The sequence below is a fragment of the Hylobates moloch genome, unplaced genomic scaffold (assembly GCF_009828535.3).
Source record: "Hylobates moloch isolate HMO894 unplaced genomic scaffold, HMol_V3 SCAFFOLD_23, whole genome shotgun sequence".
NCBI lineage: Eukaryota > Metazoa > Chordata > Mammalia > Primates > Hylobatidae > Hylobates > Hylobates moloch.
Genome location: NW_026652298.1, coordinates 38,934,161 through 38,954,029, shown reverse-complemented (window position 1 = coordinate 38,954,029; position 19,869 = coordinate 38,934,161). Strand labels below are relative to the sequence as shown.

At 43.1% G+C, this 19,869-nt stretch overlaps 1 protein-coding gene across 5 annotated transcripts; it reads right to left on the bottom strand.

The window, feature by feature from the left end:
• Positions 1-714: 714 nt before the first annotated feature.
• On the bottom strand, positions 715-14,885 carry ZNF200 (zinc finger protein 200). Of its 5 annotated transcripts, none has more exons than XM_032144979.2 (5): positions 13,978-14,885; positions 12,968-13,298; positions 12,030-12,118; positions 11,614-11,740; positions 715-2,912 (listed from the first exon to the last, which is right to left on the bottom strand). In XM_032144979.2, the coding sequence occupies exons 2-5, from the start codon at positions 13,215-13,217 to the stop codon at positions 2,194-2,196; spliced, it is 1,185 nt and encodes a 394-aa protein (XP_032000870.1). In that variant the 5' UTR covers positions 13,218-13,298; positions 13,978-14,885; the 3' UTR covers positions 715-2,193. The 5 variants fall into 5 exon arrangements, with proteins under 5 accessions (XP_032000870.1, XP_032000871.1, XP_032000869.1 ...); XM_032144980.2 differs by having other exon boundaries at positions 14,047-14,885; XM_032144978.2 differs by having other exon boundaries at positions 14,099-14,885.
• Positions 14,886-19,869: the final 4,984 nt, after the last annotated feature.

Here is a 19,869-nt window from a genome sequence, read left to right as displayed (position 1 = left end):
CTCAGGAGGCTGAGGCAGGAGGATTGGTTGAGCCTAGGAGGCGGAGGTTGCAGTGAGCCAAGATCGCCCCACTCTAGCCTTAGCAACAGAGCCAGCCTCAACTAAAGAAAAAAGTGTCTCAGGTACTGTGCCATGGCTTCATGAGAACTGATGTAACACCCGACTCTGGGCAGGGGTGCCAAAGAGTGAGTGAGTGGAGACTCTCTCTCACCACTCACTGCCTGGCAGCTTTTCTGGACGCATGGGCAGGTCCCCTGCACATGAGATGGTGTGGGTTGTGGTGGCCCACCTACACTTAAACAAAAAGCTACTCAAGAGGTTGAAGCAGGAAGATCGCTTGAGCCTAGCAGGTGGGAGGTTGCAGCGAGCCAAGATCACCCCACTCCAGCCTTAGCAACAGAGCCAGGGTACTTACTGTTGACTTGAAATGCAACGTTGGTAAAGACAGTTTTTCTGTGGCTTTTCTCTGTTGTGGAGGATTTGTTGTTTTTAAATTATGATTCAGGACTGAAATGTATCATAGAATGTCCTTCTTTCAGACTGCTTTGTGCCAAAACAAGAAACCTCAGAATTACATGTTAATAACAACAAACAAAACAAAAAAGACCAATAGGCAGAAGGCAAGAAAAAAACTATTCTTTGTAGATGGTGTCATTTTACCAAAAGTTGTAACAGAACTAAACCAAGAAACTATTGAAAATTAACAACATTCAGTGAGGTGACTAGTTATACAAATATATAATTAAAAATAACTTTCCCATGTAAAAGCAATAATCAACTATAAAAATATAATGGAAAAAACTACAATAACAAAATTGTGTAAAACAAGTGAAGAAAATTAGAAAAATTTTCACAGAAATATTCTAATAAACAGAAAGGCATGTTTCTGGATGGGAAACATATACTAGAATTTTTCCCAAATAACTTATAGGATTGCTTTATTCCAATCAAAACAGCAGTGTATAACTTTCAGAAACCTAAAGCAAGCAAAACTGATCAAGAATCCCTAAAATGCACCACAGGATCAGTCCCGTAAAGGCACCGCTGGCCTTGCTTCTAGGCAGAGGACAGGAAGGTATGGATATCAAGAGGCTGAAGACAATGAATACCCACTACAATGAAGACACCTGGAAACCTGTCTCTTGAGGGGCAATGTGAGCTAACCACTAGAGACGTAATTTCTAATTATACGACACTTTGCCTTGTGAGGTAGTGACCACCCTATTGCCAAAGGTCTGATGACAGCATAGAGGGGACCTAAGCATATGGTAAGGTTATTGATGAGACATGGATCCAAGCCAACTTTTTCCTGCCTCCAGGTTGACCCCTCCTCTCTGGGTCTTGGGGTTTCCTTCCTAGCACATGAGATCTGGGCTCAAGAGAGGGATAAGATTCTGAAGAGCTTTTCTAGTGGTGGGGCTGGATGGCCCTGCCTGAGTAATCCAAACTTCTTTTAGCAAGGGAGAGGCATGAGACGGCTGCTAGAGAGATCAACAGCTGAACAAAATACAGTAAGAACAGTAAGACACTTAAATTGTGTTGTGAAAAGGAATCTGTAAAAGTCAATTTTATCACAAATTGCAAATATTATTGAAATTGATTGCAAATTTAGACCACATACAAATGAAAGTCTAACATTCAATTGTTTTCCTATATTCCAAAGTAAACAATTCCTTTCAACACGCAAGACTTAATAAACAGGTGTTGTTAGAGGGTTATATGAATTGCTATCAGAAGCTGTTGGCTCAACGAGCCAGTAGTTTGGTTCTTTCACCAGAACACAGTTCCAGATAAGCATCTTTACACTATTTCTCAAGTATGAATCACCATGTGCGGGGAAAATGGATATACTTTCAATAGACACGAGTCACTCTTTGCCTTGCAAGTAAGCAGACTCCAGATTCATCTTCAAAGTGTTGGGAAAGGGGATCTGTGACCTGTACATTATCATGTAACTTCAAAAAGGAAAGCTCCTTAGTCCAAAAAGCCTAGATGCTGAGGTATAGCCCTTGAAATGTTTTCTTCCCTGTGAATTTTCTAGCAATTTGAGGTTTTAGCTAAGATGGGCATTTATCCAATTTTGGCAATAATGAGGATTTTACATATTTATATCTTTTTAGACAGCTTGGGAATTCAGAACTACTTATGAAAGCTCTCAGGTTGAGGCAGCACCATCAGACCCCTTTCCCAGTATTACTTCTGCTTTCGGGTCTTACAGGCTGAGTGGGTTTTCTCATGCCGGGTACAGTTTGACAGCCGACCAAATCTTCTCCCACATTTTTTGCAACCATATGGTCTCTCAGCCTCATGACTCTGCAGATGAAGCACAAACTCCTCATTCTTTGGGAAGGTTTTCCCACATTCTGGACACTTAAATATCTTCTCCCTTATATGGATTCCTTCATGACGACTCCGATGAGAATTCTGACGGAAGTTTTTTCCACACTGAGAACAGGAATAAGGTTTCTCTCCTGTATGAATTCGCTCATGTTTATTGAGGTTTGTTTTATGATTGAAGCTTTTCCCACAGTGACTACAGTCATAGGGTTTTTCTCCAGTGTGGGTCCTCTGGTGGGAAATGAGGTAAGAACTTTCATTAAACTGTTTACCACACAGTGGACAAGTGTACCATCTCCTTGTCCTCCGATTTTGAGTAAGTGCAATAATACTGATGTCTACATATTTTGAGAGATCCTCTGGAGGAGTATCATTCTCAATGGTAACTAACAGATTTCTCATTTTCCTTTTTTGTGGAATGGATGTATTTGGTCTTTCCTTTTCCTGATTATCTGCAGGCTGCTGAGAGACCAAGGAAGAATCCATTTCATCATCATCTGAAGACTTTTCTCTATAATCTTCATTTTCTACAGGTTCCCTCTCAGGATCTTCACCTTCAGGATTACTGCCATTGACTGTTGAAACGAAGAATTTAACAACTTCTGAGAGATATGACAACACCAGGCAGGAAAAAACAAGTCAGGTTTCTTATGCCACAGCCACCTTGAAAGTCAATCTGAGTGGCAGATAACTGCCGTCGCACTCCTTTTCCACATTTATTGAGGGTGGGATACATAACTGATAAATCTTTCCATCTACCACAATGCAAGCACACTTTAAAGAAATAAAATGAGTGGGATTTCACTGAAAGACTTCATATGTTTGTTCTCTTCATAGGTGTTAATTACTCGACAAGTTCATATTCACCTTATACTCTGTAGAGCACTCAGCTAAGGACTAGGGATGAAGACTATAAATCTACACAGGGAACCACCCATTATTTTGAAAGAGTCTGGTAACCGAATAGTAAGATGAACCACTTGTAGGTTTTCACTACATTAAATACTATCACAGTATTATAGCACTAAATAATATAATGTCTTACAATGAGAAAATTGAAACAATTCCAATAACCAAAATTAAAGAGGGCACAGCATATTCATACAAAAGTGTATTATTGGCCAGGTGTGGTGGGTCACACCTGCAATCCCAGCACTTTAGGGGGTCAAGGCGAGCAGATCACCTGAGGCTGGGAGTTCGAGACCAGCCTGACCATCATTAAGAAACCCTGTCTCTACTAAAAATACAAAATTAGCTGGGCATGGTGGCACATGCCTGTAATCCCAGCTACTAGGGAGGCTGAGGCAGGAGAATCGTTTGAACCCAGGAGGCAGAGGTTGCGGTGAGCCGAGATCGCACCATTGCACTCCAGCCTGGGCAACAAGAGCCAAACTGTCTCAAAACAGAAAAAAGTTTATTATTTGGCAATTAAAGAGATTACTACAACTAATGAAGCTTTGGGATTAGAAGTCAGTAGTGTGTCTCTTTAGGTAGGAAAGGAAGTAGTGACTAGGCACAGGGTACAAAAGGGATTTTTGGGATGCTAAGAAAAGTCCATTTTGGGTGGTGATTAGTGTGTACACTTTGTGAAAACTTGAGCTATATATTTACAATTGGTAGGCTTTTTCTGTATTTCTATTATACTTCAGAAAAAAGTCAGCGCAAGCAGATTATAAAGACTATGTAACAAAGTGAAAAACAAGCATGCTGTGGAAATACTTGTGTGACAAGGGACCCCTCAACTCGGGCCTACTGAGAATCAAGGGTTCAAATCAACCACCAAGACATGTGACTGATCTTGAAGCTGGAGTAGGAATCTCTGCTGGATTTAGCAGTTTCACACCAGTAGATTTTTTTTTTTTATTTCACTTTTTTTTTTTTTTTTGGCAGAGATAGGGTCTTGCTATGTTGCCCAGGCTGCTTTTGCACTCGTGTACTCAAGCAATCTTGCCGAAGTGCTGGGGATTACAGGTGTAAGCCGCCACACTCAGCCTTAATTATTCTTTTTTTTTTTTTTGAGACGGAGTCTCGCTCTGTTGCCCAGATTAGAGTGCAATGGCACCATCTCGGTTCACTGCAAGCTCCGCCTCCTGGGTTCACGCCATTCTCCTGCCTCAGCCTCCCCAGTAGCTGGGACTACAGACGCCCACCACTGCGCCTGGCTAATTTTTTTGTATTTTTAGTAGATACCGGGTTTCACTGTGTTAGCCAGGATGGTCTCGATCTCCTGACCTTGTGATCCGTCCGCCTCGGCCTCCCAAGTGCTGGGATTACAGGCGTGAGCCACCGCGCCCAGCCTAATTATTCTTTTTTTTTTTTTTTTTTTTGAGACGGAGTCTCGCTCTGTCGCCCAGGCTGGAGTGCAGTGGCGCGCTCTTGGCTCACTGCAAGCTCCGCCTCCCAGGTTCACGCCATTCTCCTGCCTCAGCCTCTCCGAGTAGCTGGGACTACAGGCGCCCGCCACCACGCCCGGCTAGTTTTTTTGTATTTTTAGTAGAGACGGGGTTTCACCGTGGTCTCGATCTCCTGACCTCGTGATCCGCCCGCCTCGGCCTCCCAAAGTGCTGGGATTACAAGCGTGAGCCACTGCGCCCGGCTAATTATTCTTTTTAATCACTCCCTTAGGATAATGAAATGCCAATTTTTACCATAGCTCTTGACATGAACTACCATTCCGCTTTCAAAAGCAGCTCTACTAATTTCATGTGAATATTAACTTTACCTAATCTTGTTAGCATTAAATTTTAAAATATTTAATAGGTATAAAATGGTTTCTCATTGTAGTTTTACTTTGGATTTTGATTATGCAAAATAATCTATTGGGTTAAGACTTTTATAAATGTATATCTTTGTCAATGATTTCTTGTCTAATTTTTAAATGAACTCTTCCTCTTTAACTACAGTTGGACTGCTTCCAACCTTGCGTTTTTACAAACAATACCACAGTGAATAATCTTGTTTGTACATCACTTCAAATGTGTTCTGTTGCTGTATCTGTAGGTCAGATTCCCAGAATTGAACTGCTGGAACAAAGGATAAGATGGGTAGTTACAGATGCATTTACCCTTATACGGGGACTGTACCATTTTGTATGCCCACCAGCAATATACCTGTTTCTCAACAACCTCACCATCAATGTGTTTTTATTTCTATAAATATGAAATATAAAAAATGTTAATTCACTAGAGGTTTAATTTGCACTTCTTTTTGCTCCTGTCACGCAGGCTGGAGTGCAGTGGCACGATTTTGGCTCACTGCAACCTCCACCTCCGGGGTTCAAGTGATTCTCCTTCCTCAGCCTCCCAAGTAGCTGGGATTATAGGCATGCCCCCAACACATCCAGCTAATTTTTATATTTTTAGTAGAGACGGGGTTTTGCCATGTTGGCCAGGCTGGTCTCAAAACTCCTGACCTCAGGTGATCCACTTGCCTCGGCCTCCCAAAGTGCTGGGATTACAGGCGTGAGCCACCATGCCCAGCCTTTTGTATGTATTTGAATCTGTGAATCTTTTCTTTCAAGGCTTCTGGACTTTTGAGTCTTAATTACAAAAACCTTCCTATCCCATGGTTATAAAGGAATCACTCATATTTTGTAAATGTGCTTTTTATATTTGTTTTAAACATTTAAAATCTTTGATCTATGTGGACTTTTTCTTGGTATGTAAAGTAAGGTACTAATTTATCAAATGGCTATCAGTTGTCCTAATACCTTTTATCAGAAAGTCCCCCTTTATGGTTAGGCTTTGCGTCCTCAACCAAATCTCATCTTCAATTGTAATCCCCATAATCCCCACATGTCAAGGAGAGATCAGGTGAAGGTAACTGAGTCATGGGTGGGGAGGGGGGGCCTTCCCCCACGCTATTCTTGTGATAGTGAGTTCTCATGAGATCTGATGGTTTTATAAGGGGCTCTTCCCCCTTTACTCGTACTTCTCCCTCCTGCTGCCTTGTGAAGAAGGTGCCTTGCTTCCCCTTGCCTTTGCCATGATTTTAAGTTTCTGGAGGCCTCCCCAGCCATGCTGAACTGTGAGTCAATTAAACCTGTTTCCTTTACAAATTACCAAGTCTCGGACAATTCTTTATAGCAGTGTGAAAATGGACTAATACACCAACTTTATCACACACTAAATTCCCATATGTATTTGAGGCTATTTCGGGACTTTCTGAGATCACACTGTCTTGTTCCAAGGGAAAAATGCTATTGGTATTGCTGAAAAAAACCATGACATTAAATTCACAAATCAACAACAGGAGAAATGACCTTTTTAGGATATTGTCTCCCTAGCCAAAAACATACTATTTTTTTTTTGCATTCAATGAAATCTACTCTTCTGTCCTTTAGCCTTGTTTTAAAGTTTCCTCATAAATTTGCACATTTCTTGAGTTTATTCCTATTTAAACTTTCATGTTTCTACTCTAATGGGGCCTTCCACCGTATCTTCTAAATGACCCCATTTATATATGTGAAAGCCAATGTTTATTCACTTTATCTCCCACTACCTTACTGAATGGTCTCATTTTTTCCCATGAAAGTAGTTAAGACAAACAAATGTTCTTATTTTTAAGTTTTCTGACTACTCTGTTCTACCTACTAAGGAAGTATCTGTTAACTACTATTTTGTTAAATGTTCTTATAAAGGAGAGGCTTCAATTTTGTCAAGTATCTTTTCAGTAACTATACAAGTAAACAAAGGGTTTTTCTCCTTTACATATAAGAAATATTAATAGGTTTGTATTTTTTCTATTTATTTATTTATTTATTTTTTTTGAGATGGAGTCTTGCTCTGTCCCCCGGGCTGGAGTACAATGATGCGATCTCAGCTCACTGCAACCTCTGCCTCCCAGGTTCAAGTGATTCTCCTACCTCAGCCTCCAGAGTAACTGGGATTACAAGCATGCGCCACCACACCCGGCTAACTTTTGTATTTTTTTTTGTTTTTTTTTTGAGACAGAGTCTCGCTCTGTCACCCAGGCTGGAGTGCAATGGCGCGATCTCGGCTCACTGCAAGCTCCGCCTCCTGGGTTCACGCCATTCTCCTGCTTCAGCCTCTCTGAGTAGCTGGGACTACAGGCGCCCGCCACCACGCCCGGCTAATTTTTTGTATTTTTAGTAGAGACGGGGTTTCACCGTGGTCTCGATCTCCTGACCTCGTGATCCGCCCGCCTTGGCCTCCCAAAGAAAGTGCTGGGATTACAAGCATGAGCCACCGCACCCAGCCTATTTTTTTTTTTTTTTAGTACAGATGGGGTTTTGCTATGTTGGACAGGCTGGTCTCGAACTCCTGACCTCAGGTATCACCAGCCTTTGCCTCCCAAAGTGCTGGGATTACAGGCGTGAACCACTGTGCTCAGCATGGGGATTGGATTTCAACACGAGATTTGGAGAGGACAAATATCCAAACTATATCAGCAACCTTGGGTCAGATGGGTAAAGACAAATTAAAATTGCATATTTTTTCTAGAAACCATTATACAGACCTTCATATTCATGGGTTCTGCATCTGAGGATTCAACCAACCAAGGATTGAAAATATTTGAGAGAATAAAAAAGGATGGTTTTTGTCTGTACATATTCAGTTTTTTTGTCATTCCCTAAACAATTTAGTATAACAACTATTTATGTAGCATTTACTTTGTATTAGGTATTATAAATAATCTAGAAATAAAATATATGGTAGGATATGTGTGCAGTATATGTAAATGCTATACCATTTTATATAATGAATTTGAGCATCCATGGATCTGGTATCTGAGCAGGGGTCCTGGAACCAATCCCCCATGAATACCAAAGACAAGTGTATGACAGAATCTATGGCATAACCTAACGTGATGCTCATAACACAGTTCATGGCTGTAAAAACATGTATTAATTTAGAAAAGTGAGAATAATAAAGCCTCTGATTCAAAGACAGAAAAACAATAGGATAAATTTAAAAGAATGAAGGTATTAATAAACAATCAGAAAGTAATGAGTTTGGCCAGGCACGGTGGCTCACGCCTGTAATCCTAGCACTTTGGGAGGCCGAAGTGGGTGGATCACGAGGTCAGGAGATTGAGACCACAGTGAAACCCCATCTCTACTAAAAATACAAAAAATTAGCTGGGCGCAGCGGCGGGCGCCTGTAGTCCCAGCTACTCCGGAGGCTGAGGCAGGAGAATGGCGTGAACCCAGCAGGCGGAGCTTGCAGTGAGCCAAGATCCCGCCACTGCACTCCAGCCTGGGCGACAGAGCGAGACTCCATCTCAAAAAAAAAAAAAGAAAATAATGAGTTAAAAATAGAAAAAAATTAGTAAGATTTAAGCAAAAATAAACCAATTTCCATAGAGAAAATTGTAATTATAAAAAAAGACTAGCCACCTACCCAAGAAAAGCACCAGCCTCAGACAGTTCCACAGAAAATTCTTCTGAACTTTTAAAAATTAAATAATTCAAATGCTAGAAAAATTTCCAGAGTATAGAAAAAGAAGGTTGGGAGGCCGAGGTGGGCGGATCATGAGGTCAGGAGATCGAGACCACCCTGGCTAATACGGTGAAACCCCTCCTCTACTAAAAATACAAAAAATTAGCCGGGCGAGGTGGCAGGAGCCTGTAGTCCCAGCTACTTGGGAGGCTGAGGCAGGAGAATGGCATGAACCCTGGGGGGCAGAGCCTGCAGTGAGCCAAGATCACGCCACTGCATTCCAGCCTGGGCGACAGCGAGACTCTGTCTAAAAAAAAAAAAAAAGAAAAAAGAAGGAAACTTCCAAATTCAAACAAGAGTGAAACTCTGTCTCAAAAAAAAAAAATAAAAATAAAAAAGAGAAATCTGATCCCCAGTGATGGAGGTGGGGCCTAGTTGGAGGTGTTTGCATCATGTGGGTAGATCCCTCATGAATGGCCTGATGCCACCTCAAGATAATAAGTGATTTCTCACTCTTAGTTCACTAATGATGTGGCTGTTTAAAAGAGCCTGGTACCTTCCTACTCTCTTCCTTCCTCTCTTGCCATGTGAAGTCTGCTCTCCTTCCACCATGAGTGGTTTCTTGAAGCCCTCACCAGAAGCAGACGCTGACGCCATGCTTCTTGTACAGCCTACAGAAAACTGTGAGCCAAATAAACCTCCTTTCTTTACAAATTACCCAGCCTCAGGTATTCTTTTATAGCAGCACAAAATAGACTAAGACAGTTGCTTAAGAGTTTTAAATTTTCCATGTGGAAGGAACTTTAGTTTACTGATCTTTATTATTAATTTCTAGTTGTACTGCATTGTGACAGATCCTACTTTATTTCTACTCCTTGGAATCTGGGTCTTTCTTTGTTGCCTAGTATTTAGTCAATTTTCTTCAATCTTGAAAAGGTGTATTCTCCTATCACAGCACACAGTAGCTACAATAAGAATTATCTTACTGAGAATCTGTTTAAGTGTTCTACGTTTTTCCTTATTTTTATGTGGTTCACTTGGCCAACACACACATTCTCTGTTCCCCTAGGTTATCAAAGACTCTCCTTTGATTCCTGCCATCACAATGTTCAATCCGTTATAGTTTTTCCTTTGCAAACACTGGTTAAATGTTACTGTTTCAATTATCATCACCTATAAACTGATGGCTCCCCAATCCCTATATCCTCACATCTGAACTCCAATCCCCAATTTCCAAATATCTGGAGGATAATCTCATTTTATTTCCTATCATGGATTCAATCTCATCCAAAATCAATTCCACCTTCTTCCCTACTCTGCCCCTGGGTCCAAATCTTGCCTCAGTCTTGCGATAGCTCATTATACCTATAAAAATTTCACACTGCTTATCGTTTTATGAATGACTTGTCTTACAAACCAAATTGGAAGGTTACAAAAGGCAGGAATACAGCATCTTCATAACCTAATGAATACAATTCCAGAACCCAATCCTGCCTGAGGGAAAAACAAGTACATTTATGAAATGCTGGAAAATGACTAAGCTTAAGCCATCAGCTTCAGGGTACAGGTGGAGGAAACGGGGAATAGAGGGTGAGGATTGGGTCTTAGGGGCCCCAAAGTGCATAGTTGAAGTGATCTTGGAGGCAATATATCCACTAACCAGTCACCCAAAATAAATGCCAGCTCTGCCCAAGACTCAGGAAAAACTCAGTGTTAATAAATCTGATCTTTTTATACTTTTCTCTAAAATAAAGAAGATATCACAAAGAGCAACCTGTGGGAAATTAAGTACACTCATTACATACCAATACTTCTGACCATATGGTATAATTACAGCTAAGAGTTTGATAGTCATAATGGATTTTTGTCACCCCAGGCAACTCCTAAAACCTATTCTCTGTACAACTTCACCCTCAGAAGCAAAAAGCCCTGAAGGCAAAGTAAAAAGTGTCCGGCACTCAGTAAACACATTTGTGCGGGCCTCTGCCTCTAGGGTTGCAACATTTCTGGAGAAAAGGTAAAGCATCTCTAAGCAAATTATAGAGAGGCTGCTGCCTGATCAGTTCATACACAGCACTGGGGGACACTTGTCAACTATTACTGGGAAATGAGGGCAAATAAAGAATGCCCCATTCATGAACCATACATGGAATTCACTGACAAAATTATGAGAAATGCATCCAGGAGGCAGTACAGCCCTGGGCCATTACTGCAAATTCTGATGTCAGATTCCCTGAGTCCGAATCCCTGTTCCACTGCTTACAACTGTGTGAACTTCAGCAAATTTTGTAACCCCTTTCTGCCTCAGTTCTGTCACCTGTAAGGTGGCAGTCATTTGTATACCACTCAGTATTACCTTCAGAAGTACATGAGACAATAAACACATGAAAAGCATTTGGACTAGTGCCTAGCATGTAACAGTATATAAGTGCTCATTAAGCGTTAAACATTACTTTCACCAATAGTGGAATATATTTTCACTTAGGCTAGTAATCTTCACATCTATTGAATATCAAAAAGAGGAGGGGGATTAGAAGAGTTAGTCATGTGTTCAATGAAAACATTCAAATATACCTGTTGAGAACAGAGTTCAGAAAATGGGTTCAGAACAGTTTCTACGTCCACAGTTTCTATGTCTGCCGGTTTTCCCTACCTCTCCCCTCACTGCCCCCAAAATACAGGGAAAAATGGCCACCCACCCACAGCTGGAGCTCTGTGGCAAGGCTCTGCCACATTGAATAAAACAAAAGCAAAATAAAATGTGTGTGTGCACATAGGCTTATTAGGTGTGAATTGTCCCCCAAAGCTAAAGAGATGAAGGACGTGCTTTTCCCAAAGCAAACAACCTGAACACACAAAGGCTGTGATTTCTTACCCAGTAACATCATCTCCCCGACACTGCTGTCATCTTCCTTCTCTGAGGTGAGTTGTTGAGTAGGATCCAAGCTCACACATTCTTCCTGGCAGTGAAATACATTCAAATCCTCAAAGACCACCAACTCCTGAAAGAGCAACAGGCCCCTTTCATCTTAGTAACCGAGGTTCACTGACAGCCCTACTGGTAAGAAAAGCTGACACACAAAGATCAAGGGAAGGGATGGCAAGAGGGACCTAGAAATCCCACAGAGGTGCAGCAAAGACAGGACAGCCAGGCTGAGAAGCGCTCAAGGAAAAAGCAGAAGAAAAACACCCAAGAAAGCCAACTCCTAAGAATGTGTTTTTACACACAGGTTGGCCAAGCACGGAAGGTGATGGATTCAGGCAGTAAATGGGAAAACCAAACAAACCCACCTCAGGGTTAGCTTTCAAATACAGAGACACTGTGTCTTGTTCCCTTTGGACTCCTTTGGGCAGAAGCTTCACCAAGGGACGAGGATGCACTGGGGAAAAAGGAAGGTGTAGTTAGTGAAAAACTCAGTGACTCTAACACAGAGACTCCCCATACCGTGAGGCGAGGCTGTCCTTATTCCTTTGACAGGTAACTCATGGCCTTTTCTGCTCCTGTGAGCCCTTGTAGAGTTCAAGTCATAAACTCTAGGGTCTTGACCCTATGGCATCTCCCTGTTATGAAAAGAATGACTTCTCGGGCCGGGCGCGGTGGCTCACGCTTGTAATCCCAGCACTTTGGGAGGCCGAGGCGGGCGGATCACGAGGTCAGGAGATCGAGACCACGGTGAAACCCCGTCTCTACCAAAAATACAAAAAATTAGCCGGGCGTGGTGGCGGGCGCCTGTAGTCCCAGCTACTCGGAGAGGCTGAGGCAGGAGAATGGCGTGAACCCGGGAGGCAGAGGTTGCAGTGAGCCGAGATCGCGCCAAAAAAAAAAAAAAAAAAAGAAAAGAATGACTTCTCTAAGCACCTTTCAGAATTTCCCATAGAGTATTACTAAAGGAGAGCTTAGGGCAACGTAAAGTGTGAGGATGTCCAGAAAAAGCACAAAATTTCTAAAATTCCACATCAACCTAACTCAATAATTCATCTGATTTATACTAAAAAGATATTTCCCTCGGAATGTTTGGGTAAAACCCACACTACAGAAAGCTGCACACTGTTTATTCTGTGGCTTTACTCACACCCAGCACTTGAGAAGAACTTCCTCTTTCCAACACTAGAATTGACCATTTCCAATATACACTATCCTAACTTGAATTTATAACTAACACAGAAGCCTATCTTAGACTCCAGTACCTCCTCCTTCTCTTCTAGTCAAACAAGCATGTGCTTCTCACCTCTGTTCTGAAGGCTTGAGCTCACATCTTTCATAATAACCAAGGTCTCCTTGACTTTCTGAGTGGGCTGGACCAGGCTTGGCTTGGGCAAGAAGGTGAGGAAGTGCTCCAGCACTAGCTGGTGGATGGTCTTGGGCCCATTAGTGGCATCTCGAAGTAGGTCTTGGCCCAGCTTGGAGTCTGGCGGAACTCTCAGTATAAAGGACTGCTTTGGCTTTGGGGGCATATGAACCACTTTTGCAGCCATCATGCCTTGCAATCACACACCACACTGGTTTCGCGGGGCCTCCAGAGCCACCTCTTACTAGAGGAAATCTGCCAGAGAGCCAAGCTGTAGACAGAGAAACCAGGGATTACCCAAAAGACCAGGCAGGGCATTACTGCACTCCAATATGTGGCATGGGTAGTGAGGCTACATGAGATCTAAAGAAAACGACAGCTGGGGTAGGGAAATCATAACTGAAACGCAGTATTTGAACAGGATATGCTTAGGAAGATGTGAAAGGAAGATCCTGAGAATGAAAAACAGAGACTGTGCAAACCTTAAGTCCAAAGGGAAGGGAGTAAGGGTGGCGCGGAGAAGGCCAAGGTCCAGCCTCCTGAGAAATACAAAGTGCGGCCAGGCACCGGGGGCTCACACTTGTAATCCTAGCACTTTGGAAGGCCCTGGCGGGTGGATCACTTGAGTCCAGGAGTTCAAGACCAGCCTGGGCAACATAGCAAGACCCTGAATCCATAAAAAAAAAAAAAAAAACAGCTGGGCGTGGCGACACAAGCCTGTGGTCCCAGCTACTGGGGAGGTGGGAGGACTGCTTGTGCCCAGGAGGTCGAGGCTGCAGTGAACTGTGATCGCGCCACTGCACTGCATTCTGAGGGACAAAGCAAGACCCTGACTCTAAAAAAAGAAAGGAAAAGAGAAAGGAAAGAAGGAGGAAGGGAATCAGGGAAGATAAAAAAATAAAAGGAGAAAAAAAGAAAAGACAGAAAGAAAGACGGTGTGTAAAACCCACCAGGAAGAAGTTAAATCAGGCTTGGAGAAAGAGCAATGGGCTAGAAGACAGGAAATCTGGGGTCAATACCGAGGACATCTGCCTAGAAGCAGGTTGGTCACTGAATCTGGCCATACTGTACCCCTCGAACCGAAGCTCCCTCCGGTGCCCTTTGGGCGGGGAGGCGGTTGGTGACTCTCCCGGGGAGCAGACGCAAGGCCGAGGAGGTGTCCACACACCGCCTGCCGACTCCTCTCCGCCGTCAAAGCTCTGCTGAGAGCGGCAGGCGACATCCCACTAAGGCCCGCCGGGCCAGGCTCACTCTGGGGTCTCTTCCGCTGGTGAAGGAACACCTTTACCGTAAAGCTCAGCGTGCGCTCCTGCCTGAGGCGCTCACCAGGCTCCCTACCCGGCCTTGCTCCCTCAGCAACGGACACGCTCCGCTCCCCAGAGGCGGCCTCAGCCTGGTTCCCGCCCTCACGGAGCCCCTCACCTCTCGGGGCCTCTGCAGCCCCTGAGCGTTTGCTGGGGACGGCTCAGAGACTCAGGCTCCGGGAGAGATAGAAAAACTAGGCGTGAGCGGCCGAGCCCTCCCCTCGCCCTTCCGAGTGCCCTCACAGGTCGCCGGCGACTATTCGTTCGCGCCGCCGCCAGTTGAGTAGAACGGCAGGGACGCGGTGCCTTCTGGGAGGTCGGGCGCTCTGCGGCTGTGACGTCACAACCGGTGCCTTGTTTCCGGTGCAGAAGCCTGGTCTCCCCGTTCGGAGCCGGCAGTCTGCGCTTGAGACGTTAAGGCTTGAGACAGGCCAGAGGAGCTCTCAGGGCCGGAGGGAGGCCAGGACGGCTGTAGCCTGTCTCTCTGTGGCTCTGCCTGGAGGACGGAAGGCAGGAGGCTGGCTCTAGTCATCCATGACGGGCTGGCACCTCTCCAGCTACGGCCAGTCTAACCCCAGGGCGTGCTGGGAAATGTAGTTCGAATGCACACAACCAATGGACGACCGTCAGGCGCGGCGATGGAGCGGGGCAGGCCCCACCCCCCACGGCCCCCACTTCCCCACCCCCACACCCTCCCCACCCCGAGGCTTGAAGGAAGCGAGCTATCTCTGGGACCGGAAGATCAAGACGCCTCCGCGGTTTCCGCCTTTTACTGCGGTTTTCCAGTAAAAGGACTGCGGAGGCGGACAGGGTGTGGCCGCCATGGGACTCCGCCCCCGCTCTGGTGACGCCCATAGGTTGGAGCTGGGGCACCTACATTGCCCGCTCCAATTTGCTAACTTCTACACTGCTGTCCGCACCGGCTGTCTTGTTTTTAACGAAACAAGTATCCTCGTACCGTCTCGGTTTCCTTTCTCAATTTCAGCTTCCTACGGAGGCCGAACAGAGTTTTTTCTTTGTGCGTTGTATCCATACTCGGTTCGTTCCTCAGTGAGGCACTGATCGTGGTTGGGACAACTTGTGGGCAGGGATGGCCTTATTTCTTGATGTAACACCAGCCTCCGGAAAGTTGACAAAAGTAAAAATATAAATGAATGCTTCTTCTTAATTATACCTAGTGGCTGACGATGGCTTAAAATTTGTTACAAAGAAACAAGTATGAAAACTGTGTGGCACCAAGACATTCTAGAAAAATAAGGAATATCTGCCTTTTCAGATCAAAATTTACTAAAAAGTCTCCGTTAATCCAAGCATTATGGTTTGAACCATGAGGCAAAACAGATAACTGAGATGTCTTGAAGTAAAATATAAACCTGTGTGATTGTATTTTTTAAGAACTTTTTCTTGACTCTGTTAACAAACAAGAAATAGACTGGAAGATAGTTGTAAAGATTAGCTACACAAAGGATTATACATTCCCAAGACGAGATGAACCCCTGCCAACTGACAAAAAGCAAAGGCAATGAGGAGCTCTTCCCCGAGAGGAGGAAAACTAATTGGTCATTAACATTTAAAAAGATGCTTAACCACACTACTAGTCAAGATTGTCACTTTTAAAGGGAACAACATTTTTCACCTATCAAACAATGAAGGTGGAGAAATAGGCACTCCTTTCGCTGGTAGTATGGTATGTGAAGTCATCTCGTAAAATTAAAAGTACACATATGTACCCTTTGACCTTCACAATCTCATCTGTGAATCTGATGTCTACAAATTTCTTACAGAATTCTTTGTAGTGACAAAAACTAGAAATGACATGCATGTTCATACGTAAGGAAATGAGTAACTTGGTGCATTCATACTCTGGAAATTACCCAGCTATGAAAAAGAATGGATTGGAACTATATGTACACCTGGAGGGATGGCCATAAAATACTACATGAAAAAGTTTCAGAGCCACATATATTATGCATAATTATATTTTTGGAACAAACAAAACACCTTGTGTATGTCTGTGTTGAGGTATACACATTAGACTATTAAAATGGTTACTCATGGGATGGCCAGGCGCAGTGGCTCATGCCTATAATCCCAGCACTTTGGGATGCCAGAGGTGGGCTGATCACTGGAGGTTAGGAGTTCAAGACGGCCTGGCCAACATAGGGAAACCCCATCTCTACTAAAAATACAAAAATTAGCCGGGTGTGGTGGCGGGTGCCTGTAATCTCATCTACTTGGGAGGAGACTGAAGCACAAGAATTGCTTGAACCCAGGAGGTGGAGGTGGAGGTTACAGTGAGCCAAGATCGCACCACTGCACTCCAGCCTGAGCGACAGGCGCACCAGCCTGGGCGACAGAGTAGCAAGACTCTGTCTCAAAATAAATAAATAAAATAAAAATAAAATGGTTACTCATAGGGAGGGAATGGAAATGGAGAAAAGGGGGAGATTACACTTTTTTTTTTTTTATTGTGTCACTTCATTTAATGAGCACATGTCAATTTGGTAACTAAAAATAGTAAAACCTTAAAAAAAAATAGAACAATAGGCCGGGCATGGTGGCTCATCCCAGCACTTTTGGAGGCCGAGGTGGGCAGATCATATGAGGTCAGGAGTTCGACACCAGCCTAACATAGTGAAACCCTGTCTCTACTAAAAAATACAAAATTAGCCGGGCGTGATGGTGCAGGCCTATAATCCCAGCTACTCAGGAGGCTGAGACAGGAGAATAGTTTGAACCTGGGAGGCGGAGGTTGCAGTGAGCTGAGATCGTGCCACTGCACTCCAGCTTGGGTGACAGAGCAAGACTCCCATCTTGTGAGGGCGGAAAAAAAAGAAAAAAGAAAGATAAAGATTTTTTAAAACAATTTGATGGAAAAAAAAAGAACGATAAACATTTTTTGAAACAATTTGATGGAAAAAAAAGAACGAAAAAGATTTTTTAAACAATTTGATGGAATCTTGTTTTTAGAATCTAATCTGTAAAATGACATAAATGGATTTGAAATGATACCGTAAATTAAGGGTGTAAACACAATATATATCTCTATAAATGCCTTTTAACATAAAAGGATGGCTATTGTCACATACAATTACATGAAATTTAAAATAATAATTACAAAAAATAATACTCAGTATTCTGAAAGGAAATTAATACAATTATTTAAGAGGGCAAAATGGCACTTCCTATTTTAAGAAATAAACTGTTCATAAACTTTGTAATGGTCAATTCTCAACTTATTTTAAAGAAAAACTCATGCCTGTAATCCCAGCACTTTGGGAGGCCAAGACGGGTGGATCATGAGGTCAGAAGATCGAGACTATCCTGGCCAACATGGTGAAACCCCGCTTCTACCAAAAATACAAAAATTAGCTGAGTGTAGAGGTACATGCCTGTAATCCCAGCTACTTGAGAGGCTGAGGTAGGAGAATCGCTTGAACCAGGGAGTTGGAGGTTGCAGTGAGCCAAGATTGTGCCACTGCACTCCAGCTTGGGTGACAGAAGGAGACTCCATCTCAAAAAAAAAAAAAAAAAAGGTTAAATCATGATATGTTTATACAGTGGAAGCCAACGGAACCATTAAAAAAAGATAATTTAAGTGAAAAGGCAAGTTATAAAGCAGTATGTACAATAAGTCATTTTAAAAATAAAATATTAGGCTTTTTTTTTTTTGAGATGGAGTCTTGCTCTGTTGCCCAGGCTGGAGTGCAGTGGCGTGATCTCAGTTCACTGCAACCTCCATCTCCCAAGTTCAAGCAATTCTTCTGCCTCAGCCTCCTGAGTAGCTGGGACTACAGGCGTCCGCCACTACACCCAGCTAATTTTGTATTTTTAGTAGAGACGGGGTTTCACCATGTTGGCCAGGATGGTCTCGATCTCCTGACCTCGTGATCTGCCCGCCTCGGCCTCCCAAAGTGTTGGGATTACAGGCGTGAGCCACGGCCTCCAGCCGAGGTTTTTTTTTTTTTTTTTTTTTTTTTTTTTTAACTGGAGGAATATACAATAATAAGAGTCAACAGTTGCTTTCCAGAAATGTTGGCCAGGGGGGAAAAAAAGAGAGCTAATATTGGTTATCTCTAACGAGTAGGATTAGAGGGGATTTGTCACTTTTTATGTTTTATAAATCCATACATTTTCAAATAACGAGTGTTCCTTTTGTAGTTGAAAAAAACAACTATTTGAAAGGTGAGATAATTTAGTATCTGATCATCCAGGAGTAAAACTAAGTGAAGAAAGAATTTCCTATTTAAAAGATCTTGAATGCAAATCAAAACCATAATGAGACACCACTTCACACACACTAGAATTACTATAATAAAAAACACCATAAAAATGTTATTGGTGAGGATGTGGAGAAAATGAAACCCTCCTATATTGCTGGTGGTCCAGCTACTTTCGAAAGGATCTAAAACGGTCCAGCTACTTTGGAAAACAGTTTGGAAGTTTCTTTTTTTTTTTGAGACGGAGTCTCGCTCTGTCGCCCAGGCTGGAGTGCAGTGGCGCGATCTCGGCTCACTGCAAGCTCTGCTTCCCGGGTTCACGCCATTATCCTGCCTCAGCCTCCTGAGTAGCTGGGACTACAGGCACCCACCACCATGCCCAGCTAATTTTTTTGTATTCTTAGTAGAAACGGGGTTTCACCATGTTAGCCAGGATGGTCTCAATCTCCTGACCTTGTGGTCTGCCTGCCTCGGCCTCCCAAAGTGCTGGGATTACAGGCGTGAGCACCGCACCCGGCCAGCAGTTTCTTAACATAGTTACCATGTGAACAAGAAGTTCAATTTCAAGGTATAAACTCGAGAAATGGAAATTTGTGTTCACATAATAACGTGTTCACACTAGCCTAAAAGTGGAAACAACCCAATGTCCTCTAAGCGATGAGTGGATGAACAAGAAGTGATATATACATGTAATCATATAATGGATGATTCAGTGATAAAAAAGGATAAAGTACTGACACATGCTACAATGTGGATGAACCATGAAAACATACTAAGCAAAAGAAGTCAGTCACAAAAAACTCACATATTGTATGATTCCACTTAACATCGTATGTCCAGAATAGGCAAATCCATAGAGACAGAAAGTAGCTTAGTGGTTTACGTGCTCTGGGGAATGGGGGAGAATGGGGAGTGACTGCTAATACATATGATAAAATGTTCTGGAATTAGTGGTGATATTTATACACACAATGCATATACTAAGAAACACTGAATTTTCCACTTTAAAAGGATGCCTTTTATGGTGTGGATTTGGAGCTCCATAAAATAACCAGTAGGCAGAGAAATTTCATCCGACAGATGCAAATGTGTACTATCTAAAACATTTATGTTTTTGTTTTCCTTTTTAAATTTTTTTATTTTTTGAGACAGGGTCTTGTTCTGCTGCCGAGGTTGGAGTGCAGTGGCACAGTCTCAGCTCACTGCAGCCTCTGCCTCCAAGGCTCAAGCAATTCTCCTGCCTCAGCTTCCCGAGCAGCTGGGACTACAGGTGCTCACCACCATGCCTGGCTGATTTTTGTATTTTTTGGTAGAGACG